Source organism: Trichomycterus rosablanca, chromosome 19 (genome assembly GCF_030014385.1).
Source record: "Trichomycterus rosablanca isolate fTriRos1 chromosome 19, fTriRos1.hap1, whole genome shotgun sequence".
NCBI lineage: Eukaryota > Metazoa > Chordata > Actinopteri > Siluriformes > Trichomycteridae > Trichomycterus > Trichomycterus rosablanca.
The window spans coordinates 26,543,899-26,570,591 of NC_086006.1; the positions used below are offsets into that span (position 1 = coordinate 26,543,899).

At 46.2% G+C, this 26,693-nt stretch overlaps 1 protein-coding gene across 2 annotated transcripts in view; it reads right to left on the minus strand.

Annotated features, from left to right (window-relative positions):
• Positions 1-8,269: 8,269 nt before the first annotated feature.
• Positions 8,270-26,693, minus strand: part of znhit6 (zinc finger HIT-type containing 6) — a 28,334-nt gene continuing 9,910 nt past the window's right edge. For both annotated transcript variants that reach the window (XM_063015189.1, XM_063015188.1), the window contains 5 exons: positions 23,528-23,593; positions 21,200-21,280; positions 14,454-14,534; positions 11,387-11,511; positions 8,270-8,859 (listed from right to left, as the gene is read on the minus strand). In XM_063015189.1, the coding sequence (XP_062871259.1) occupies positions 8,510-8,859; positions 11,387-11,511; positions 14,454-14,534; positions 21,200-21,280; positions 23,528-23,593 (703 nt within the window). In that variant the 3' untranslated portion in view covers positions 8,270-8,509. The remainder of the gene's footprint in view (positions 8,860-11,386; positions 11,512-14,453; positions 14,535-21,199; positions 21,281-23,527; positions 23,594-26,693) is intronic.

Genomic DNA, 26,693 nt, shown 5'->3' on the forward strand with positions numbered 1-26,693 from the left:
CAACTTTGAGTCTTGAGACATGAGCTTTACTTTCAGTACCTCCTAAACCTCCAGGTTAAACCACACGGACACGCACGAGCACCGTCGCTACTGTACGAGTCCACGCCGTCTCTCTCTCGGCCCCTCGGTCTAGCCTCCTTCCCTCCCGCCCCCCTCCCCGGGGACGATATATCTGCGCCGAGGTTTGATCCAGGTGAAATGGAGACCGCTCAGGAATGCAGACGAGCTGATGGCCGGCAGATGGTGGAAAAACGTTTGGAAGGGTGCTCGCTCACTTCTGAGGCCTCTTAAAGAGATGGCACGCGAGAGGAGGCCACGGCGTGTTTACAGGAGCGGTGAGCTCTTAAATACACAACCTTTAAAATCTTTAACTTGATTATTAGAAGAACCAGACGCATCATACACAAGATACCCGATGGGCTTGAATGATTTGTTGGATTCTGGTCTTGGCATTAAATGACCAAAACACAACATGGTCAGGATGCCAACTGGCATAAACCAACCATCATATACAAACCACTCACTCACTCACTGTTTTAACCGCTTATCCAATCAGGGTCGCAGCATTTCAATGGGCGCAAGGCACACAGTAACACCCTGGACAAGACGCCAGTCCATCGCAGGGCAGACACACACACACACACACACACACACATTCACTTATAGGGCAATTCATTATCTCCAATTAACCTGACTGCATGTCTTTGGACTGTGGGAGGAAACCGGAGCTCCTGGAGGAAACCCACGCAGACACGGGGAGAACATGCAAACTCTGCACAGAAAAGACCCGGACCGCCCCACCTGGGGATCGAACCTGTGCTGTGAGGCGACAGTGCTACCTACTTAGCCACCGTGCCGCCCCAAATACAAACCAGCATTTTGGTTTTACATATTTCGTTGTAAATAAAAGTCTGGTGAGAAGACTTCTCAGATGAGTGGCTATTGTTATAGCTAAATATCACATAAAGGTCACTCTATTTTGATAGCGTTTGTTGTTGAAATGACGTCCAACAATCTCATGGTCATGTGTCTGAATACTTTTGGCCGTATTGTGTATGTACCCACTTCATCCTGGTCAGGGTCTCTGCAAATCTGGCATCACTTGACAACACTGGGCAAACGGAGGCCAGTCTTTTACAAGGCAACATATGAGCACACATTTATTATTTCAGTCACACCAGTGGTCAGTTTCAAGCTGCCACCCCTAGGCTGGTCAGGGTCCTGGAGGGTCTGGTGCACCTGTAAACACAGGCCTTAGGGTATGAATGGATCACACACTCAAACCTAGAGGAAGAAAACACCGAGTAGTCGATCTACCCCCTGCATGTTTTGATAATATCAGATACACAGACACAGGGAGAACATGACAAACTCCTCTGATCAGATGTGATCAGATTCACAGTGTGAAAAACACCACAGAAGCCCTCAAACGACGTACAACACTTTCCACCTGCTCTCATCTGGCAGCTCCGAACACACTTTGCAGCCTCAGTTCGGTTGTGTAACGCGGTTCAACCGTTACGCAAGAGAACCGCCGCTCAACAACCCCAGCGCCGCCTTTCCACACATCACCGCCTGATCTCACCACCGTACGGGCCGCCGTGCCGAGCAGGACGACGACAGGCTGCTGGCCGGCTTCTCCCGGCCGCCGGACGGAGTGTTTACGTGATCAGGATTTGTTTAGCGCTATGTAATGCTCTGGGTCCGGCTTCTGACTGGGAGGAATTGAGATGGGGGCCATTACGACATCGCTGGAAGCCTCTGGACCCTGATGTCAGCGCTTTTACAACTTCAGAACAGCAGCTTTACTTCCACTAATATTTATTACCAGGCCAGAAGGAGGAGAAGGAAAAGAAGGAGGAGGAGGAGGAGGGCTAATCTTCGTCTTTTCAACAGCCACTGTCGCCCTTATGGTTCCAACGCTTTGCCAGCAAGGAGCGCCCTCTACTGGCAGGACAGTGAATAGAGTTTTCACAGAACAGTGGGTGATAGGAGCTGAGGGCCAAGGGACAAACTCATGCACCCAAAACTAGATTGGATTTCAGTAAATACTCCTGCCTTGCTCCCAGTGTTTCAATAGATGATGTACTAGATGACGTAGCATCATTTTGATGTCGTCATGCAACAATTAAACAAACCACAGCCGACTGTGAAGTAGGTCTGTGGGAATTTGTACCTGTTCAGTCAAAAGAGCACTGGTATAGCTGGGCACTGAAGTCTCAGTTGATGTTCTGGTTCATTCCAGAGCTGATCAGCGGGGCTGAGGTCAGAACTCTGTGCAGGCTCTTTAAATTGAGCTTTGCTTCATGTCTTTAAATAGCTCACTTTGATGCTAGGACAAGAAGGAGCCTTCCCTAAACTGTTACTGCAAGTTGGCAGATGTAATTTCCTAGAAGAGCAGCTGCTATTCTAGCTGAAAAGATCACATAGAGGTCACTCTGTTTGAACAGCATTTGTTTTTCAAACAGGACGTCCCAGCAAGCTGATGGTCAGGTGTCCAAATACTTTTATATATTAATTTTGAGGCTATTTTGTTTGTTTTATTAGTATTTTAACGTCATGTTTTACACTTTGGTTACATTCATGACAGGAACGGTAGCTACTGCTTACACAAGATTCAAGTTTTTAATGTCAAACACAGTCATGGACAACTTAGTGTCTCCAGTTCATCTCACTGCACGTCTTTGGACTGTTGGAGGAAACCGGAGCTTCCGGAGGAAACCCACACGGACACGGGGAGAACATGCAAACTCCACACAGAAAGGACCCGGACCGCCCCGCCTGGGGATTGAACCCAGGACCTTCTTGCCGTGAGGCGACAGTGCTACCCACCGAGCCACCGTGCCGCCCCACGAAGCTATTTTAAAGACTCTTAGAGGCTGTAATTACAGAAGTGATGAGGAATGGTGGTTGTTCATCCACCCTACAGACACACAGTCAATTGTGCATCCGTGTAGGCGCCCGGCTGGTTGATAGCACAGCTGAGATTCAAGCACAGCTAATTTTAACGTGATGTTTTACATTCATGACAGGAACGGTAGTTACTGGTTACACAAGATTCATCAGTTCATCAGTTACATTCATCAGTTACACAAGTTTAATGTCAAACACATTGAATTGTGTCTCCAGTTCATCTCACTTGCATGTATTTGTACTGTGGGAGAAAACCGGAACTCCAGCTCCTGGAGGAAACCCACACAGACATGGGGAGAACATGCAAAACTACACACAGAAAGGACCCGAACCCAGGACCTTCTTGCTTATAAGGCGACAGTGCCACCCACCGAGCCTCCCTTTAGGGAGTTTAAAAGCTGATACTAAAGAATCATTATTTATTAATTATTATTACCGGTTATGTGTTCAGGTTGACTGTAACCTGTGGTAAACGATCAAGTGTGATGGATGATGATAATTTTTTTTTTTTTTTTTTTTACTTACGAGGTCAGCATGTTCCACTTTATTTTGGCATGTCTGCATTTTTTTGGCACCTTATGATGGAGCCCTGGTGGGAAAATTCAGCTCCGAAAGACGTACGAGCTGATGGAAGCTCTCGTCATGATGTCAGTGTAGTTTACGATCTTAATCCATAATGCATCGCAGCCCATCATTATTTAATCACTCGAGCCTAATTTACTGCCCCCGTGATGCCCAACATTACTGGGTGTGATGTAAGCGGGCGAGTACGTGTGAGGACAGCGGGCGCTGCCAAACCCAGACTGGCCAGCGCTGGTGTTTAATTAGCCGTCAGTGACGACATGTGGAGCTTTCTGGCTCCGGTTCTCTGCCATCTTATATAAGCGGAAGTTTCAGGTTTAACTTCAGGGGAAAAGCAGCCTCAACCAGATGGATGCCAGCTTCATTCTGCCAGACGCGCTGGCAAGGGCGATGCCAACCAATCTTCAGTACATCCAGCTGGCTGCTGACCGAGGATGGGGGGTGTGGATGAGGCCCAGACCGAGATGCTCCGAGGTCACGTTCACACTGAGGTTGGCCAGCACATAATGGTTTAATAATTTGCATCTCTGTTTAACACCAAGCCTTAACCTCCTCAGATCATTTTTCTCAAGGACACCAGGTTACTGATGAGCTAAAACATAAGAACCAGCCGCTAATATGCTGTCAGAAAGACTCCGTCCCACCGAGACATGGACCATGCAAGACTATCAGACGGTTTTATCCAAGGAGACTCTCAATTGAGACCACAAACATAGCAAGCAGCTGAGGGTTAAGGGCCTTGCTCCAGGGCCTTAGTGTCTCAGTGGTGGCAACTTGGCAGATGTGGGTCTTGAACCAGCAACCTTCCGATTGCTAGCCCTGTACCTTAAGTGCTGAGCTACTACTGCTCTGCTGGATGTCACCAGCAGGTCCTTCCAGCTTCCTTGCAGGGTGGATCACTGATGCATGAGTCCAGACGTTCACACAATCCTGGAGATATCAAGATTATCTGGACCAGTTGATCGTCTTCCGTTGTAATTAGGAGGACGTCCAAATACTTTTGGCCATCCAGGGAACACTGAGGCTGGTTGTAGGATTATAAATATTAGTGGCAGGTTGTGATTTGTTACCGAAACAAACATCCCGGTCCATTTGATTCCAGCCAGCATGTTTATCGTTTCATTTTCCAACAAGTCAAGGATTCATCCATCATGATCGGCTCCCATAAATCACCCGAAATTAGGAAATAAATCCGTGCCGTTGCGCCACTTTTTCCAGGAACGTCCTCGTCGACCGAGCTCCTCTCGACGGCGAACCTGGCGCCCGCACGAACGCTCGGGCCAAAGCGCTCCCACCGGAGAACACAGCAGAACGCAAACACACCGTTCTCACGCGCCAGGGAACCTCGACCCTAACGGTCTGGATCTGAAAACGTCCTGACAAGCGCCCGTCAATCCCAGCAGAGCTCGGATCTGTAAACACGAAGCTCAGACGCGGCGCCTCTTTCTGGAGCGCGTTCTCCTGAGGGACGGTAAAACACGTCGCTGGGTACACGACCCCCGGATCCATCCAAACATCGCACATGAAGAACAATAAAGCCTTGTAATACGGGGATTACACGCGTGCACGCACTTCTCCACAAACGACGTCTTCACACGCTGCAGCAGGACAAACGGCAGCGCTGCACAGACGGCCAAAAATATGTGGACGCCACTGATAACGACCGACTTCAGGGGTTTCAGACACGTCATCTCCATTCTCCAGATCCGTTCTGACCAGGATGAGTTTAGTGTGGCAGAACTCCAGCGGCCTGCTTAGAGCCATGACCTCGACCTCATTTGAGGGACCTAGTGGGTTGGGGGTTTTGGCTATCAATCAGAAGATTATCGGTTCAAAAACAGGCTCTGCTAGGAAGCCACTGTTGGGCCTTTGAGCAAGGACTTCAACCCTCTCTGTTCCAGGGGTGCCGTAGCTTCCAAAGAAAAGAGAATTTTATTGTACTGTATACATGTATCTGTATATATGATAAATAAAGGCATTCATCTTCTATATTTTTATTCTATTCAACACATTTGGGATGAATTAGAATGCTGCAGGTCAGGTCAGGACAGGTCAGGTCAGGATCAGTGCCTGACCACACCAATGCCCTCTTGAGAAAGCCCAAAATCATACTAACAGTCGTTTCAAAAGCAGAGGACGACAGTGTCCATATTCATTCCGAAGCTTCTGGTACAGGCCGTCCAACAATGTTTGGTCAGGTGTCCGTATACTTTTGGTCATAAGGTGTTCACAAGGTAGCACGAGCTGCTAGTGTCTGTTGTGTTGTTAGCTTAACTTTGCGTTTACAAAGGCGCGACACAATACAACAAAGCGACCAGCCGCCGTTCATTCTCATGTAGAGCTGTCGAACATTGGCACTCAGATCGCGGTCTGTTAACGTTACGCTAAGTCGCTGGCATGAGAAGAACTCTGGCACTGTTGGACCTTCATGTACATCAGTTTGTTCACAGGGGCGTGGTCATGCTAGAACAGGAATAGACCTTCCCTAAACTGTTATCCTATAGATAGAGGATTAGATTGTTAAAAGGATTGTTTTTATATTTACAGCACTCAGCAGACACGACTTAAGGAGAACAACCTTGCTCAGGGGTCCAACAGTGGTGATGGTGGGGTTCGAACCAGCGACCTTCTGAATACTACTCTGATACCCTAAACACTGAGCTCTTGCTGCCCTTGTTTAACGTTGGTGAGTCAAACCCGCCACCCACAGAACCACGTACCTACAGGGTGGGTCTGTTAACGTTACACTAAGTCGCTGGCATGAGAAGAACACTGGTGCTGTTGGGCCTTCACGTACATCAGTTTGCTCACAATGGCGTGGTCATGCTAGAACAGGAACAGGCCTTCCCTAAACTGTTACCCAGAAGATAGAACAAGGATTGGTTTTATATTTACAGCACTGAGCAGACGCCTTTATCCAAAGCGACTTCCAACTGCAGCCAAACAGAATGCAAGCGATTAAGGGCTAACGGCCCTGCTCAGGGGTCCAACAGTGGTGATGGTGGGACTCGAACCAGCGACCTTCTGAATACTACTCTGATACCCTAAACACTGAGCTCTTAGTGCCCTTGTTTAACGTTGGTGAGTCAAACCCGCCACCCATAGAGCCACGTACCTACATGGTGGGTCTGTTAACGTTACGCTAAGTTGCTGGCGCTGCGCTAAAGTGGATTCGGTGGTAAGATGAGTGGAAGGAAATCATCAGTCTTAGCTCTAGCGCTCCCAAACCATAATGCTACGTGGAACACGTACGCTGGAACCGTACCGTCAGATCGAGTTCCGCCGCTAAGCTCTTGGCGGCGTCATCGCGGCTTTATTAAAATCCAATCAGACGCAGCGTGAGCCTCAAACGCGCCGTACGTTCTCCTAAACCCCCGAGTCGTTACTCATGGCTGCTGTTAGCAAAGACGCAGCCAAATCCGGGAGCGGCTACGCAGGCGCTGGAGCGGCGGCGGGTTCATTAATCATTCCATTAGATGTTCCAGTCCCCTCCGGGCCCCTCAGCGAGGCGAGCGCTCGCTCCGATGGGACGAAGAAAGGAAGTACAGGAGACTTATGAACTCGAGCGGACAGACGGAAACGGCGACAGCTCGCGACTCCTCACCACAATAAAGAGGGACGCAGCAGCGAACCATGAGGTCATCGGCTCGCGTCCCACCGGGGGGCTGGAAAACATGCCGTTAGGTTCAAACATCAAAGAGCCGCTGAGAAAGAATGTCTGTCTACAGGAAGCATGAGTGGTGCAGCCGAAATCTGCCTACAGGTGCAACAGAACACACACACACACACACAATAACCACACACACAAAACACACACACAAAACAACCACACACACACACACACACACACAATAAACACACACACACAACCACACACACACACACAATAAACACACACACACAACCACACACACACAATAAACACACACAATAAACACACACACACACACAAAATAACCACACACACACACACACACACAATAAACAAACACACTCACAATAAACACACACACACACACACAATAAACACACACAATAACCACACACACACACACACACAATAAACAAACACACTCACAATAAACACACACACACACAATAAACACACACACAATAAACACACACACACACAATAACCACACACACACACACACACACAATAAACAAACACACTCACAATAAACACACACAAACAATAAACACACACACACGCCGACAGAACTGTAGGTACGAACAGCAAAATCTGGATGAGAACATCCAATATAAAGCTTCAGTATAACCTCACACACACACACACACACACACACACACAGACAGACAAATACACACACACACACACACATAAATGCACCACACAGTGTGACACACACACACACAGATATACTAAACACACACACACACACACACACAGATACACCAAACACACACTGACAAATACACACACACACACACACACAAAACACAGTGAGACACACACAGATACACCAAACACACAGATACACAAAACACACACTCCCACACAAACACACACACACACAAACACACACAGATAAACCAAACACACTCCCACACAAACACACACACAAAGATACACCAAACACACACTGACAGATACACACACACATACCAAACACACACACACACACACAGATAAACCAAACACACACACACAAACACACACAGATACACCAAACACACACTGACAGATAAACACACACACACACACACACACACACACACACACACACACACACACACAGTAAACAGGTGGTACTTCTGGTTGGTACAGAATTTTAATCATAAGAAAATAAACCGTGTACAGAATAAATCATGTGATATCAAACAAATCAACGATAAGAACTCATCAGGAATCACACACACGTCTGAAAAAACACGTGTGTACATATGAGCACAAAGCAACAGTGAAGCACGGTGGTGGGAGCATCAGGATACGAGTCACAATCTTTATTACCAGCGTGCTCACCAACATCCGGCGGTAAAGCGCTGATCAGTACTACACTCTATCAGTCTCAACTGCACCATCATCATCACCACCATTATCATCATCATCGCCGCCGCCACCCTGACCACCCTCATCATTCTTCTTATCTATGGTTTGGTCTTGATCATCACCCTCCTCTTCCTCCTCATCATCTTTACTGTCTTTATGAGGAAGAGAATCACAGGTAGCATTTGTACCATCAGCTTCTCCATCCTCCTCCTCACTCAGAACCTCTCCGTCCTCCGGCTCTGACTCTGCAGTCCTCTTCGTCGTCGTCTTCATCACCTCCGGCTGTTTCTGAGCCTCTGGAACATCTGGAGCTCCTGAAGAGGGAGCTGGACGGGGCGTGGCACTGCTTTTTACTGTAAATACATAAACAAACACAGTGAATTAACACTAACAGAGACGTTACGCAACCCGAGGTGAGACCAACCAGGCAGGATATTTTAGCCACAGCGTGCAAGGTAACCACAGCGTGCTAATATTCAGTGTAACAGCACGTCCTACAGTGTGATACTGCATTATCAGCTAACAGTAATAAGTGACCCCAGATCACGATTTCAATCGCTAATGAGTCGTTTCTTTTACTCTACGTTCAGACCAGCAGTGATGTGACACGACAAATCCACCGTCTGTCCTTCGTTTTCAGTTAGAGCTGTAATCTCCTGCGACAGGACGCGGAGCGATCGTTAGCAATGCGAAGTAGACAGAATCAGCAAAATGAAAAAGTTGCGTAACGTTTAACTTTATACTAATTAAGCATTGAGCAACGCAAAACACGCTTTATCTCCACCACTGTGAAACGTTACACTCCGTTTTTGGTTCCTTATTTATTTATTTATTTATTAGGATTTTAACGTCATGTTTTACACTTTTGGTTACATTAATGACAGGAACAGTAGTTACTCATTACACAAGAGTCATCAGTTCACAAGTTTTTTAATGTTAAACACAATCATGGACAATTTAGTGTCTCCAGTTAATCTGACTGCACATACTGTGGGAGGAAACCGGAGCTCCCGGAGGAAACCCACACAGACAAGAGGATGTATAGGACCATATACAAACACAAACAGTTTTCTCGTCATGCTGACCGCAGTGACAGTGACGGACGACACAGGGATGACATTTATAGACGAGCGATTTCCCTTCAGGGATTTAATTTTAACTGGAACACGTCTCATTAGAATGAAATTATTTTCTTTTATACGCTTTGTAGACACAACCAATAATAACAATGCTTGGTGTCACTTAAACCACAGCAACCATGGATCCAGAACTGCACTTTAGGTCCATTAGAACTGAACATTGGTGCACGTGTGAGGAACTTGGACTGGAATTTGGCCGCTGTCGCTAAAACAACACACAGCAGGACGTGGGTGTGAGATAAATTTAGGAAAAAGATCTTCTGTGACAGACTGACACTAAAACGTCGTTCTGACATCATCACCCGCTGAACGCTGCATCATCTACAGTCTGACAACTGGAGATATGAGCAGCTAAATATGGACTTAACTAACCAACACACACACACACATACAGATAACCAAACACACACACACACACACACACACACAGATACACCACAAAGTGAGACATATACACACACACACACACACACACACACACACACACAAACACAGATACACCACATAGTGAGACATATACATACACACACACACAGATACACCACATAGTGAGACATATACACACACACACACACACACACACAGATACACCACATAGTGAGACATACACACACACACACACACACAGATACACCACAAAGTGAGACATGTACACACACACACACACACACACACAGAGATACACCACATAGTGAGACATATACACACACACACACACACACAGATACACCACATAGTGAGACATATATACACACACACACACACACACACACACACACACAGATACACCACAAAGTGAGACATATGCACACACACACACACACAGATACACCACATAGTGAGACAAACACACACACAGATACACATACACCATACAGTGAGACACACACAGATAAACCAAACACACACACACAGATACACCACATAGTGAGACATATACACACACACACACACACACACACACACACACAGATACACCACAAAGTGAGACATATGCACACACACACACACACACACAGATACACCACATAGTGAGACAAACACACACACAGATACACATACACCATACAGTGAGACACACACAGATAAACCAAACACACACACACACACCATACAGTGACACACGCACACACACACACACAGTGAGAGAAACACACACAGATATATCACACACACACACAGACAGATACACCAACACACACAAAGCACACAGGCAAACCACAGTGAGGCACACACACGCACACACACACACACGCACACACACACACACACACACACTGAGACACACACAGATAAACCAAGCACACACACACATAAACACACACAGATACACCAAACACAAACACACAGTGAGAGACACACACACACCATTAAAAACCAAACACAGACACACACGCACCAAACACACACATACAGATACACACCACACAGTGAGACAGACACACACACACACACACACACAGTTACAAAACACAGAGACCTTAACCAGACAGCAGTTCACCCTGGACCCTGTTAAACCCAGACAGGAAATGTTTGAATGATGATGGTTAGTGTTGGCGCTCGTCTCCTGAGAGCCTCGACTGTTTGGATGTCGTTTCAGTGAACAACACCACAGAGATCAAACAGAGAACAAACACCGGCCGTGTTAGTCAGACCGGACAGACGGAGCTTCAGATTTAATACAACAAAACGCCACAGGGTTACGAAGGGTACACATTCGTGTGCGAGTGTGTGTGTTTACCTGGTATACGAGTCAGATATTCCTGCCGGTGTTTGTTTAGAACCACGTAGAGTTCAGGATACTCCAGTACCGTCTTCAACATCAGGTTCTCATGGAGAGTTTTCTTCACATCCAGCTTGTGGTACCTTTAAAAAATTAATAAATAATAAATGAAATATATAATAAAAAAAAAAAATAATAATAATAAAAAAATAAATAATAATAAAATGAATAAAGAATAAAGAAATAATAAAGAAAATAAATAAATAAAAAATAAATAAATGAAAAATGAATGAATAAATAAATAAAATAAATAATACAGAAAATAAAGAAAGAAAGAAAATAATAAATAAATAATAAAGAAAAGAAATAAATAAAGAAAATAATAAAGAAAATAAATAAATTAAAAAATAAAATAAATAAAAAAAACAAAGGAAGAAAATAAATAAAAAATAAATAAATAAAATAAAGAAAGAAAGAAAATAAATAATAAAGAAAATAAATAAATAAAAAAGCCGGAGAGTCAAAGATAATTAAGCAGGGTTCAAACGGAGGGGAAAATGAACCAGGATATGGTACGTTCTTATTTTTTAGGGAGGAATGTTTACCTTTTCATACCAATTTAGTCCATTCCAATTCCCTTTTGCAACTTCTCTGCCACTTGTATAATCATGCTGACCATCACGCCCCCCTCAGTCACACCCAGTCAGCGGTGGATTACTACAGAGAGCCGTATCACGTACGGAGAGTCATGCTATGCCCTATGTGAACCATCCACCCCTCATGCAGAGGTCAAAGGTTGCAATTCTGTAGCGACAATCAACCCAGATGACAAAGGCTTCTTTTCTTTTAATGACTTCAACACACGATATGCTTACATTTTCTGAAACAGTTTAAGGAAGGCCCTTTCCCATTCCAGAGCCCATAAGGACATGGTTTGATGATTTTAGTGTGGAGAAATGTTAGTGTCCTGGGCAGATCACTGACCTCAAGCCTACTAAACAGGTTCTGTATGAATCGGAATGCAGATTGTGAGCCAGGCCTTCTCGTCCAGCAATCTGAGCCTGACCTCACAAATGCTCTATTGACTGAATGGGCACGGAAAGGGGTCGATTATATTTTAATGCCCCTGGTTTTGGGACAGAATGTCCAACAGACTAAAAACTCACACACAAGGTCCAGCTGATTTTGGACTGGAAGTGACCAACTGCGTGAGGTTGGACCTTGGTGGCGCGGTCATTCATCACCATGTCGTCAACCCAAACTGGTCGAGTCAGTCACATGATGTGAGCTGGACCAGCGCTGACCGCGAGTACTTCTGTAAATCACCATCACTGGTAATGCTAATGCCAGTTTGACAGGGTAGAAAAACAGTCGCAAATCCAGCAGCCAAACCTGCGTGATCCTGAACACGGTGCATGTTTTGCGCCACGCTTTACGCCAACAGCGCCAGGGAACCGGTTCAACCCGGCCCGAACGAGCGCTCTGGGGTTTGAACGGCATTACAAGCTCCGTGAGAAGCTGAAGACGTCAGCGCAGAAAGCGGCGATAAGTGATGGTTTAAAAGTCCTGCCAGCGCACGGCCGGCTCCCGCGACCACAGCTATGCTCGCCGCCGTGCTGGGAGCGCCGCCCGAGAGCCGCGGTGGAAAAGCGGCGTTTAGTGTGATCGGCTTTTAGCGCTCCTCTGTCGTCTCCTGCTGTCTTTTCTCCTCCTGAACGGTTCTGAGGTTCTTCAGCCGAGGCTCGGAGCCGCGAAGAAAGAGCGACTGACCGCGCGCTAAACAAACAAGCTCGGCGGGGTCACGGACCGTACGCTCTTCACTCTCGGTCCTGTAAACGTCAACCGACTGGAAAGTCGGTGCTTCTGGAATCTTCTGTAGGACACAACACCTCCTTGAGCTAAAGGCGTCGTGACATTGCAGCAAACGGTGCGAGTGCTGTGCAGCAACCCCAGGGACCTGGGTTTGAACCTGAATCTAGAGTTCCCACCAGCACACAGAAGGTGGATTGGCTGCTCCTTAATTATATTTCAATCATACCAGAGATTAATTCTCAAGAAACACAGTTACAGGAACACTGGGCAAGCGTTTCACCCTGGTCAGGTCCGGGTGGGTCCAGGGGACGGGGGTGCAAAGCAGGGAACACACACATCATTCAATCACACTGAGTGCATCCTGGAGGATCCTGGCTTCGGTTCAAATATCACCTTCGTGAGACCTGACCTAGGTAGTGTAGCTCTAGCTCTGGCCAAAGGTATTGGGACACCCCTTCTAATTATTGAATTAATGTGTCTCAGGTGTAATTAATCAGCAATATGAAGGATTATATGCTTCCAACTTGCAGCAACAGTTTAGGGAAGGTCCTTTCCTGTCCCAGCATGAAGAAAAGCTCAGTTTAAAGATACTTGAGCTCTGACCTCAGCACCACTCAACAGCTCTGGAATGAACCGGAACATCAACTGAGATTTTCTTGACCAGCATCAGTGCCCAGCCATACAAATACTGTCATCTTTTAATTGAACGGGTACAAATTCCCACAGACATACTCCAAAGTCTTGTGAGAAGCCACACACGTCCAACAAGCTCATGGTCAGGTGTCCAAATACTTTTGGCTGTATAGTGTACGTTCATGTTCAGCGTCAGTACTTGATGTTCTCTGCGCTAATGCAGGAATACAGAACGGTACAAACAGCTCATTCCCGTCATCTCTCATTAGCTGTACTCCACACCTAAACTACCGTCCACAAACCGCTGACTATGAGAACTAAGGGAATTATGGGAACATGCCTCCCGCTGCTGTCGGTCTCCGACAGGGAGGAACAGAGACGAAGAAAACTGCAGCGACGGCGGGATCGGGACGATTAGCGCTCGACGTAAGCATTACACTGCGGTCACATGATCATTTCTTTTTCTTTATATGCATCTTTCACTCGCCAACACACCCCAAATCAGCCGTTCGTTTCTCTTACTGATAATTTAGCTGTTAGTTTGCCTAAGGCTGGCTAGTCTAAAACTGGCGAGTTTGCTAGCCAAGACGACTCCAAAACCACTTTTGGATGCTAATGAAACCGTCGTATGGTTACTTACTTCGGCGAGTCGGGTTCTCGCTGCTCCGACTTCATGAACACGCTGATCTGATCGGGCGGAGTCTGAACGTACGTCTTCAACCTGCACAAACACAAACGGCGGATTAGCTCAAATAAACGGGCGCTCGGGTGGCTAACAGGCTAGCGCACCGCCGTGGATGTTCGAGGTGCTTCTACCAGTCTGGTGGGTTGCATTATGGGGACGGCTGGGTGCCCGGCAATCCGCCACTAGCAATCCGATACGGACTGACCGGTGTATAGAAGCAGCTGACGGATTCACACAGTGTCAGAGGAAGGCGGGCTAGTGCACAGGGGAATTTGGATATATCCAAATGACGACAATGTAAACAGAAAAATAAGACGCTAATCAAATACTGGTCAAATTTTTCCCTTTCACATCCAATCCAGTCGTGGCCAGTCGGAGCCCCGATCGAGGACAGCCGAGGCTGTAAGCGCCCGCTCGGACACACACGTGGCTGCCACTTCTTTTCACCTGGCAGGGGTGTGGCCTCACAGAGCACAGCATCACATACAGAGAGCCACACACTGATTCGACCGGTCAGCAAAGGCCGTCCTCCCTCCTCTTAGGGCGCATTCACATGAGCTTGAGATCTCAGCAGCGGTGTGCTAGTGCGATTTACCACCGCACCGCACCGAGCTCCATACCCGAGCGAACTCTGAATCAGCGGAATTAAGGACGGCACGTGTTTTATAACCGGATCCTCCCGAATAATCAGACGTGACATTTCAGAGCACAGATTCTGGCAAAGCGGAGGCAAATATGGGAAAATCAAATACGGGAGACGTGCAGTAAGAAGCCGTGAGGAACTGCAGACGGTTAAAAATAACCGCTTGTTTTTCACAAGACGGACTGTTGTCGTGCCAAAGCAAACCAGAAGATGACGGGCACGGCGGTTCGGGAACCGAGCTGAAGACCTGCTGAATGGAAGCAGGAAATGTCTTAATATTTGAGGTTACTGTGTGTGTGTGTGTGTGTGTGTGTGTGCGTGTTTTTGCCAGTCTGCAGGCTTGTAACACGAGCTGTCTGCGAGAGTTCCTCACAAAGAAATCATAAACATACATATTAGACGTGCCCAATTCCCCTTGGTGCATTGTCAACACTCCTGAAGAGACTTCTGTATCCATCAGTCAGTGTTGGACTCCTACAGAGAGCTGTAAACACGGATGAACATGCTGTACTGGTGCTTTGATGAGACAGTAGGGGTCGCTGTTGCAGCAGTGATCGTGACTAAGGGCAGTTGTAGCCTAGAGGTTAAGGTACTGGACTAGTAAGCAGAAGGTCGCTGGTTTAAACCCCACCATTGTCAGGTTGCAACTGCTGGGCCCTTGAGCAAGGCCCTTATCCCTCAATTGCTTAGACTGTAAGTCGCTTTGGATAACAGCGTCTGCTAAATACCGAAAATGTAAATGTAAATGGCACAGACAGAAATCTGTCCCATGGAGCTTAGCGTGTCTCTCTGTATGAGAGTTTAGAGAGTACACGCTACAACAATGTGGCTACTGAGACCGAGAGTGCGTGTGCTTGACTGGCCTGCCTGCAGTCCCGATCTGTCTCCTGTTGAAAATGAATGGTGAAACTCGATAAGGAGAATCAGACGACGGCCTCGTAGCGAGCAATAATTCCACTCGCAAAACTGCAACGATTATCGTCCTCAGTTCACAAACTATTAAAAACTCTCATTAATAAGAAAGCTGATGAAACACAGGGGTAAACACACCCCGTCCCAAGTTTTTTGGAGTGTGTTGCAGGCATTAAAAACAGTTCATTATTTTCTTTGTCTGTCGTCAGTGAAGTTCAGTGAGATTTAAGCAAGTAAACAAATCACAGATGCTTCTCATTACTGAATTTCACTGACTGTCTCAAGTTTTCTGGAAATGCAGTTTCATTTCAGTTCACTGTGGTAAAAGTGTTTGGACGCCTTTGTTACTGGACATTTTCCACCACTGAACATTATCGACGTCTTTACTGAACAGCTAGAGAAGAAACCAGAGGAAACGGTGAAGATTGACGAGTCCAGTCCCATCATCGCCTACATCAGCCTGATCCTCGTCCTTCCACCCTCGATGAGCTCCGTCTCTCGAACCCAAACGTCGTCTGAGCATCTGCCTTAACAAGCTACGCTAACACACGGCTGCCTCCTGGACCAGGCGCATCCACACGACTCATCCCAGAGGAACGCCCTTCAAGGCTGAGAAGGTCCAGAAGCTCGGGCGTGCAGATGGACAAGCGAGGGCAGATCTGACCGGTTAGTTTGATTTTTAACGCCAGGTCTGTGTTGCCAGCTGCTATGGCTATTATCATGGCTGGTTAACAGGTTCAGTCCCTAAACGTCAAAATTGGGGGTCGATTTAAGCTGGGGGTTTTTTTTGGAAGGGAAGGGGGGGGGGGGTACTGAGGTGAAGATTTTCTTGTAGATGTTTGTATGGTAGAATTTAGTTCTGGTGGTGTTCATCTGTTGGCAGGAATAGAGGACGTGTTTGTGTCCACAGAGAGGGCGAGTGGGGGCCCGGTCTCCTTTTAGCAGGTACGTATGGGTGAGTTCGGTGTGTCTTATGCGGCATCTTGTGTAGATACTTTGTTCTAGGGCTGTACCTATCAATTATTTTTGTAATCGAGTATTCTATCGATTATTCCAGCGATTAATCGAGTAATCGGATAAAGAGCAAAAGTAAATACATATTACATTAAATATAACAAACTGTACATTTTTATTCCTTGTGTACAGGAGAGTTTAAAGAGAACATTTAGAAATGCAAAAACAAAAACATCAAAAATGAATCAAATTACTTTTAAAATGTAAACAGGCAACCCAAAACCAAGGCATAAATAATAATAAACAATAATACATAAACATGAGCCTCTAATTTGTGCAACTTTCAGAACTAAAAGTTTTTAGCTACAGTTCACACAGAACAAAGTTTTAATATTTTGTCAGGAGGCTTTGTGGTGTTTGTAGGAGGCAAAAAAACATCTTTCAGGATTGTATCTCCTAGATGAGGTAGATCTGGTGTTTGTGTGCATAAACGTGTGTTTGCCTGAGCCTTCAAAAAAGCCTGTGGTGGTTGCAATGAAGAAAAGTCAGAGTATCAACACGACGCTCTGATGGTGTGGATGTTGTTCTGAGTTTTCGTTTTTTTCCAGCTTAAAATGATCTCAAACTTTCTGTGGTTCTCTCTGTCGGTGAGCGTGTCCTCATTCATTGTAGTGTACGCCAAAAGTACCCGGTTTAAGTCCTGTTAAGTACTGTTTAAGTATGAGATTTGGGATGCAGCCCTCGGCTTCTTCACGTCACCTTGTCCACAGCGTGAACGCGTTGTGCAAAAGTGAAAGTTGTCCGTGCGAAACACCGTGAGCTGTATATAGCTGTAAGGATTAAACGATGCCGCAATGCGAAAATTTTGCATCGATGATTTTTAGTAATCGATCTCGAAGGAAACGTTTCAGCCCTAATTTGTTCCCATCGTTTTTTTGGGGTATTGAGCTCTATCCGTTTCTATGGTAGGACGGATCTCGTAGAGTTTATTGGTGGTATAAGTTTCCCCTCCTTTTTGCCAAGCTGCTGTGGTGTACGCTTTTATAATTGGTCTCAGATGGGATGTCGGGTGAGGGCATCGTTGGATCGGGGCAGATCTGATAGGTAAAGGTATGTAAGGTTATGTAACGCTCACGTGGGGAGTAAGAATAGAACTCTGCGGTCTGGACCCTGAGCGAGTGGTTCGGGTTAATGACTTCTCCAGGAGGAAGGAATCTGTCTGGGAGCTAAATCTGTCTCTCTTTCCATCACTCTGTTATGAGGACATGACCAAGCGCAGGAGATGGAGAGGACCGCAGACGTACAGACGTGCTGGAAGAACGCTCGCTCTTCTGAACGTGACGAGAGGCACAGACTCCGACGTTCCAGCTCGGGAAGGAAGCCAAGAACGTTCTTATTACTGTTACGCGACTGAAGGTATCTGCTGATGAAGACTCAGGATGGAGCTACTTCATCTCGGAGCATCTAAAAGCTCGGCTCAGGGTCGGCCGGCACGACACGGGTGAAGCCACTGACCGCTTCTTTTTACTGGAGAGCTCACTCTCACCTCTCACTCACTTTCTTAACCGCTTATCCAATTAGGGTCGCGGGGGGTTGCTGGCGCCTAACCCAGCTTTTCAATGGGCGCAAGGCACACAGTAACACCCTGGACAAGGCGCCAGTCCATCGCAGGGCCGACGCACACACACACACACACACACACATTCACCTATAGGGCAATTCAGTGTCTCCAATTAACCTGACTGCATGTCTTTGGACTGTGGGAGGAAACCGGAGCACCTGGAGGAAACCCCACACAGACTCGGGGAGAACATGCAAACCACACAGAAAGGACCTGGACCGCCCCGTCTGGGGATCGAACCCAGGACCTTCTTGCTGTGAGGTGACAGTGCCGCCCAGATTCTTACGAAGCGCTTTGGCACAAAATGGCATGGCAGCGGCATCAAGAGTTCCCAGTTTCCCATCCTACCTCAATTCCTTAGCGCTCCACCAACCCAGTGGCAGCACAGCGACAAGTCTGGTGTACGTGGTGGTGGGCTAGAAGTTTTCTCAGCTGCTGGATCAGAAATGTGTTGGTACTGTAGCTAGGTTCTCTGTTTTGGTCCTGATCCGCCACTTTTAGTCACCAACAAGCTTCTGGCAGAGCTGTGGTTGGATCTTTGTCATATTAACTAAAGTTGTTTGGGAGAAGTTGATGAACCAGAACATCAGCTGAGGCTTTCTTGAGTGAGTGACATCAGTGCCCAGTTATACAAACGCTCTTTTGACAGAATAGGCACAAATTCCCACACATGGACACGGATTCCTTGTGAGAGTCTTGTGAGACGCCTGTTCAGAAGAGTGGTCGTTGTTTTAGCTGATAAGATCACACAGAGGTCACTCGGTTTTAATACCATTTGTTCTTAAAATGTGACGTCCGACAAGCTTATGATCAGGTGTCCAAATACTTCTGGCCATACAGTGTATAATTTTGTACAGCTCAGTAGTCCGCACGCAGAAATTCATCCCATGAAGCTTAGCGTGGCCTTTTGTATGTAATTTTAGACAATCTACGCAAAAACAGTGTGGCTTCTTAGACCCAGAGTGTGTGCGCTAGACTGGCCTGCCTGCAGTCCAGATCTGTTTCTATTGAATTTATATGACGCATCATGATAAGGAGAATCAGATCTTATTAGAACCCGCTCTACTGAGGCAGCAGGGCGGTGCGATAGGTTTTCACACAGACCCGGTGTGAGCGCTTCTTCTAGGCATCAACAGGGTGATGTTGCACAACAGCTCTGCCGTGACGGATGCCAGATTTCGTGCCGTACCGGCGCCGAGTACAAACAGAATTCATCTGCATCCGTCACGCGTGATCAGACGGATCGCCGTTCGTCAGGCGCCGTTTGTTGACGGCGGGAGAAAAATGTAAAACAAACCCTGAGAGAGAGGAACAGCACGACGGATCAATAAACAACAGAAACAAAACAGTAACAGGAAACAGTTCATTTCAACACACACTTAAGGGCCAAAAGTAGGTGGACGCCCGACCATAAGCTTGTTGTACGTCCCATTTCTTCCAATTGCCCGATTGCGTCATGCTTCCTCTTCACCAATGCCGATCCCCGCTCTGATTGAGGAGAACGAAGCTAACCCACCCCCCTTCTGACACGTGAACAGCAGCCGTATGCATCATCTCTGAGCAGCCAGCCAGCAGAGGTCGTAACTGCACCAGTCATGAGAGAGAGACCCTATCCGGCTTAGTCCCGCCCATATGTGAACGACAGGCCGATCGTTGTTCATGTGGCCGCTCAGCCTTACCCGCCAGGCAGAGCCGAGACTCGATACGATGTATTCGAGATCCCAGCTCTGGTTCCAGCGTGTGTCTTTACCGCTGCGTCACCTGAGCGGCCTTACGTCTCATTTCTAAACCTAATTCCAAAGCTCCTAATAACTGATCCCAGTAATTCCAGTTGTCTTGGGTTCACTGGCGTTCCTCCACATCAAACATTCACATTTTCAGCATTTAGTGGACACTTTTATCCAAAGCCAGGAAGGAAACGAGAGTTTCCTTACAGTACTGTGACTGTATACTGTCTAAGCAATTGAGGGTTGAGGGCCTTGCTCAAGGGCCCAACAGTGGCAACCTGGTATTGGTGGGGCTTGAACCAGCGACCGTTTGATTACTAGTCCAGTATCCAAACCAGTCAAGTGGTGGAAAAAGGAAACGGGTGTGTGAATGTGTGATGGACATTATCAGACACAAGCGTGACTCGGTCATGTCCCAACATTTTGTGTCAGTGAGGCTTCACAGGAAGGAAACGAGAGAGTGTGAAAACCTGATCAGCCGCCTCAGTGGAGAGGGTTCTAACAATACATCAAACTCATAATGCAGATTATTTAGACACTTGTATAATTACACCTTCATACAGATTAAACATCAGTGAGAATTTATTTACATTATAAATTGAACAGAACTCCGTTGGTTGCTCCGCATTTATTCGTCCGCCACGTTTGACATTTTTTGTGAGAGAAGTCCGGCCGCACTGAATGCTGGGATTATCTTCAGTGCGGTCATTCAGTCAGATCATCACTCAGAATTAAGGCGCCTCAGTAGGAGCATTTTAAAGGATCTAAGAATTTAGACACGCCCTCTTCTCAGGAGTGTAGGACGACAAAACGTAGGAAGGAAAACGTAAACGAACCGACTGACCTTTGGCGTTTTACAGGATCTGACCCGGTCGGGTGGACGTAATCATCAAGAATCCTCTCTAGGACTCGGTCTTCTGGCACTCTGCAGAAAACAACCAAAACAAGTCCTCAATGATAAATCGTCTAACGTCCATTTTACTGGTACTCGTTTACCCACAATGCAGCTGATATTAATTCACAATCAAAGAAAATCCGAATGAAACAGGTTACATGGCTGTTTCAAAGGCTTTAGGACTCCACCAGACCACAACGAGAGCTTTCTATCTTAGTTAAAAGGAAGAGTGGTGAATCTATCCAGATCCAGGAGTGGACAGCCTGCTCGAATTAATCCAAGGGATTAGAGACAACTCATCCATGAATTTACAAACATCTCAAGAACTGCAGACGTCTCAGCAGAGGTCAGAGGTCGTCAATATGAGACAAACTAGGCAGAAAAGGGTACGATGAGACGGTAGCACTGCTAATAACGCTAATAATGAGTATTATTATTATTATTTTAGTCATAAATCATGTAGCAGTGATTATTAACAGGTGAACCTGACAAAAGTCGTTCAATTTTGCTGTCGGTCCAAAAGTATTTGGACACCTGACTATTAGTTTGTTGGGATGTCCAGAGTGACCTCTGTGTGATCTTTTCAGCTAGAACAGCCACACTTATGAGGAGGCTTCTCATAAGACTTGTCTGTGGGAATTTGTGCCCATTCAGACAAAAGATTTATACGGCTGGGCACTGACGTTGGTCAATAAAGCCTCACTTGATTCCAAAGCTACTCAGTGGGGCTGAGGTCAGGGCTCTTCCTTAAACTGTTGCTGTTGAAAGCGTATAGTTTCCTTAATATAATCCATTTATTTATCCTGTTAGTAATTGCTGTGGCTGAAATGCATGAATTCAGTCATTAGAAGGGGTGTCCCAATACTTTTGGCCATATAGTGTATTTGTAAGTTCAGATCCAATCCAAACACAAAGCAGTTTAAAGATGGACAGTAAACCACCATGATTAAAATCAGTCCTGATTATTTATACGGGCACAGAGATTCCACTCATTGTTCAGTGAGTCTGATTCCTGGCTCACAGCAGCGAGTTCAGCAGCTACTTCCAACATCTCCAGCTCTATAAATAAAACAGCCGGCGCTTTCTCTGGTGGAAATAAAAGCCGAGGACGTTTCGGCGGTGAGAAGCGGCCTGGTGTTCGAGTTCCTGAACATTCCTGCATGAGGAACCAAGTTCCTGAGGTGGTGGAGGAACAGTCGGACTGGACTCGGAGCTGAAGGAAGAAAAACAGTGAGACTGCAGATCCAGACAGAAATAAAAACCAGCAGCAGCTCCAGTGAAGGATGGAATTACACCAAACTCCCCGTGGAGGAATTACGGCACCCAAACCAGCCCCAAGCTTCTTCCGTTACACCTCCAGGAATTAAAACTGAGGGGGGAGGAACTGCTTTTATTTTTAATAAATGGAAACGTTTAACACGAGCATCACTCAGGAGAAGTAACTTCTGTCCAACTAACACAGAACCTGAAGTTTATAAAGAGAAAAAAACTCAATTATATTTTTATTATTATTGCTACTATTATTATTAGTATTATTGATGTTGATTATACTATTATCATCATTAGAACATTTATTACATATTATCATGACATATATTATTACTATTATTATTATCGTTATAATGGTTATTACTATAATAAATATAAGTATTGTAATCATTATTAATCTTATCCTTATTATTATTATTAATTTCATCACAATATGGACAAAAGTATTGGGACACCTTTTTTGCTAACAGGTGTAATATACATCGGTTACATCCATGACAGGAATGGTAGTTACTGCTTACACAAGATTCATCACTTCACAAGTTTAATATCACAGTCATGGACAATTTTCTATCTCCACTTTACCTCACTTAGGTAGGAAACCCACGCAGACACGGCGAGAACATGCAAACTCCACACAAAAAGGACCCACCTGGGGATCAAACCCAGGACCTTCTTGCTGTGAGGCGACAGTGCTACCCACTTATCCACCGTGCCATCTGGAGGGATGGATGGATAGAGGGGTGGATGATAATGAGATTATTATGGAGGATGGATGAGGGATGGATGGATAAATGGAGGAATAAAGAGGTGAATGGAAGGATGGATGGAGGGATGGGTGAGGGGTGGATGAGGGATGGATGAATGGATGGAGGGATGAATGGATGGATGGATGGATGGTGAGGGATGGATGGTTGAGGGGTGGATGAGGGATGGATGGATGAATGGATGGATGGAGGAGTGGATGGATGGAAGGAGGGGTACAGGAGGTCGTGGGTTGTAACTCACCTCTCTGTATATTCAGTGTCGCTCTGAGGAAAGACGAGTTTGAGGTGCCAGTGAAGTTTCTTCTCTCTGTACAGAAGAGAAAAAAGAACAACATGAACTCGTGAGGCAGGTCAGACACGGACTGATGACATTTCCAGATCATAATACATTTATCAACTCATCAAACTTGTACTAATATATTTTGGAAACATACCAACACACCCCCCCCCCCGTCTTCCCGTTCTGGCTCAGGAGAGCTGCAGACTATCAGAATTTTTAACCCCCAAACATGGGGTGTGTCTGAAAACCTCACGCTCTCTCTACACAGATGCATTTGATATCATCCTACACTAACGAGAAGAGGGCATGTCTAAATTGGTAGGCAGCTCAATAGGTTTTCAGACAGGCTGTGTTTTTCCTCGTATGATTCACGTCTCCAAACGACGACGCTTTTCATACCAAACTGTCCGTCAGTATTGTGGATTGTTTATGAGCTCGGTGCTCAGAAGCATCAACACACACCGACTGAAACGGGCTGTAAGTGTGCGAGCGCATTTTTTCCTGGTAGCAACACAAGATCGACGAGTGAAACTGAAATAAAAGCAGAATCATCACAATCCATCACTCAGCACATCTGTAACACACACACACACACACACACACACACACACACACTTCTGTTCGACTCGTTTTCAGACATCAGTGGTGCTGACAGACGGTAACTGGAACCAGTACGGGACGCATCATTCCAGAACGACAGACCTGCACCCCGGCTACGTATACACATAATCCCAAACCAGAACGCTCGGGGGACCAGGACTGGATGATTTACTCACCAGTGTTAAAAACACAGTCTGATTCCTTGTCTGCTTGTGAAATCAGACTCTGGCTAAAATGCTAATGGGTGTGTGTGTGTGCGCATGGGTGTGTGTGTGTGTGCGTTAACGATTTTTGGAATCTACTAAATAGTTGGATCTCTGCTACAGTTGATAATACTAATCCATGATGATGACAGACACACCATAGACACCAAATTCCACATCCTGCGGCTTGCAACAGATTTCCACACACTTTTATCACCTTTCCTCTCAATTTAGTCATATCCAGGTCTCAACTCATCTCGTCAAGCTAAATCACGTTAGCGATGAGAGCCTCTTTACATTTACGACGTTTAGCGGATGCTTTTATGATTAAATAGAGTTAAGGTCTTGCTCAGACACCCGATAGGAGCAACTTGGCTGTGGTGGGGCTTAAACCAGCGACTTGCTGATTACTAGACTAGCACTTGCTCCCTCCGACATGTGCGAAGACTCTGGCCAGCAATGGAGTCTCACAAAGAGCCGCACAGGGAACGTGCTCAGTGTTCCAACACGAATTGTCCAGACAGTGAAATGGAAACCCTATTCGACCTTCCCTCCCACAACATGCCCAGCTGTATCTGCTGAGCCGCCAGCCGGGCCTGTAGCTCCATTCTGCACATACTACTGCTTAGTTGCTGAACTTAACACCCAAACCGTCACCTAACGCTGGGAGACAATGTGTCAGGATTACGAACCCCCACCGTTCTGGCCCAGGAGAGTTGTAGACCATCAGACTTTTTAAGTCTGTACTTACAGCTGTGCATCGAGCAGCTAAAACAGAAGCCGCTTTCATTAACGCTGGCAAACACTACAAACAATTAAACTGAAGCACTTGGCACTGCGGCACTGTGACTGACGAATTACACGCCGAATGAAAATAATTGGGTGTAATTTAGTACCGTGACTAACGGCTCGGGTCAGTCGTTGAGCTTTCGAGTCGTGCCAGAGGGACCAGCTTCTCCTCCTACTCACGGACATTCATTTCTGCAGGACGGCCAAACGGTCAGCATCAGGAACCCCAATAACTGCAGCTTTAATAATAAAACTCAACTCAAACTGGGATTCCCAGTATAGACAGAATGATGACATTCTGGGAGAACTGGTTTGTGCTTTTATTCTGTGTGATTTCATGCCTTTGCTTTCTAATTCTGCCAACACTGGTTTCCCACTGGTTGCCAGATATTTAATATTTCACCATACACTATATGACCAAAAGTATTTGGACACCAAACAGTATTAAAACAGAGTGACCAGCCGTCGTTTTTTGAAAAGGCTTCTCACAAGACGTTTGATTGAGAAAGCCTCAAGAAAGTTGATGTTCCGTTTCATTCCAGAGCTCTGTGCAGGACACTGGAGTTTGCTTTGATGATGGAATAAGAAAGGGCCTTCCCTAAACTGTTGCTGCAAAGTCAGGAGCATATAATTTCCTTCACATAAGTGATTTATTAAACCTGTTAGCAATTGTTGTGACTGAAACACATGAATTCAGTAATTAGAAGGGGTGTCCCAATACTTTTTGCCCATATAGTGTTTCCAAACACGAACATCTGTGAGACACATCTGGCTCTGGGCATCAATACCAACTCAGATGGCAGCAAAGCAGGAACGGATTTTTTTTCTTTGTTCTCGTTTCCCAAAAAACACAAAATCGAGATCTGGCACCGCAGTGAAGAAATGAGCGTTTACTCCGCCAGCCCCGCCCGCCCAGATCTGAGGACTACGAGCGGTGATGCCTCAGAGACTCTGGGAAGTGATGAGAAGGTTGTAGATACAAATGTTACTACTGTCGGGCCCCTGAGCAAGGCCCTTAACCATTTCTGCCCGGGAGGAGCCTTAGTGTGACTGATCCTGCTCAGCTCCGCTCTCTGACACCATCTCTAGCAAGCTTGGTGTGGAATATATTCTATTCCAGGTAGCATTTTCGTTAACGATAGCGGTCAAAAGTATATGGACGCCTGACCAGGACCTTTCTGAAAGTCTGATTTCCACACACCCACACCCCTTTTCTCGAGTCATTTCCAATTCCCCTACTGTAACATGTTTACTTATGTTACTTATAGGTTACTTATGATAACCTATGTACATAGGTTCTCTTCACTGGCTTCCTGTAGCTGCCCGTGTCCAGTTTAAAACACTGATGCTCGCCTACAAAGCCAAAAATGGACCAGCCCCAAGCTACCTTCGAGGTCTAATCAAACCCCGCTCTGTACCACGCAGCCTCCGAGCCACCAGTCTCGCCCGACTTGATCCTCCACCCAGGACTCGAGGAAGACAAGGTTCTTCTCTGTTCTGGCACCCAAGTGGTGGAACGAACTTCCTCTGTCTGT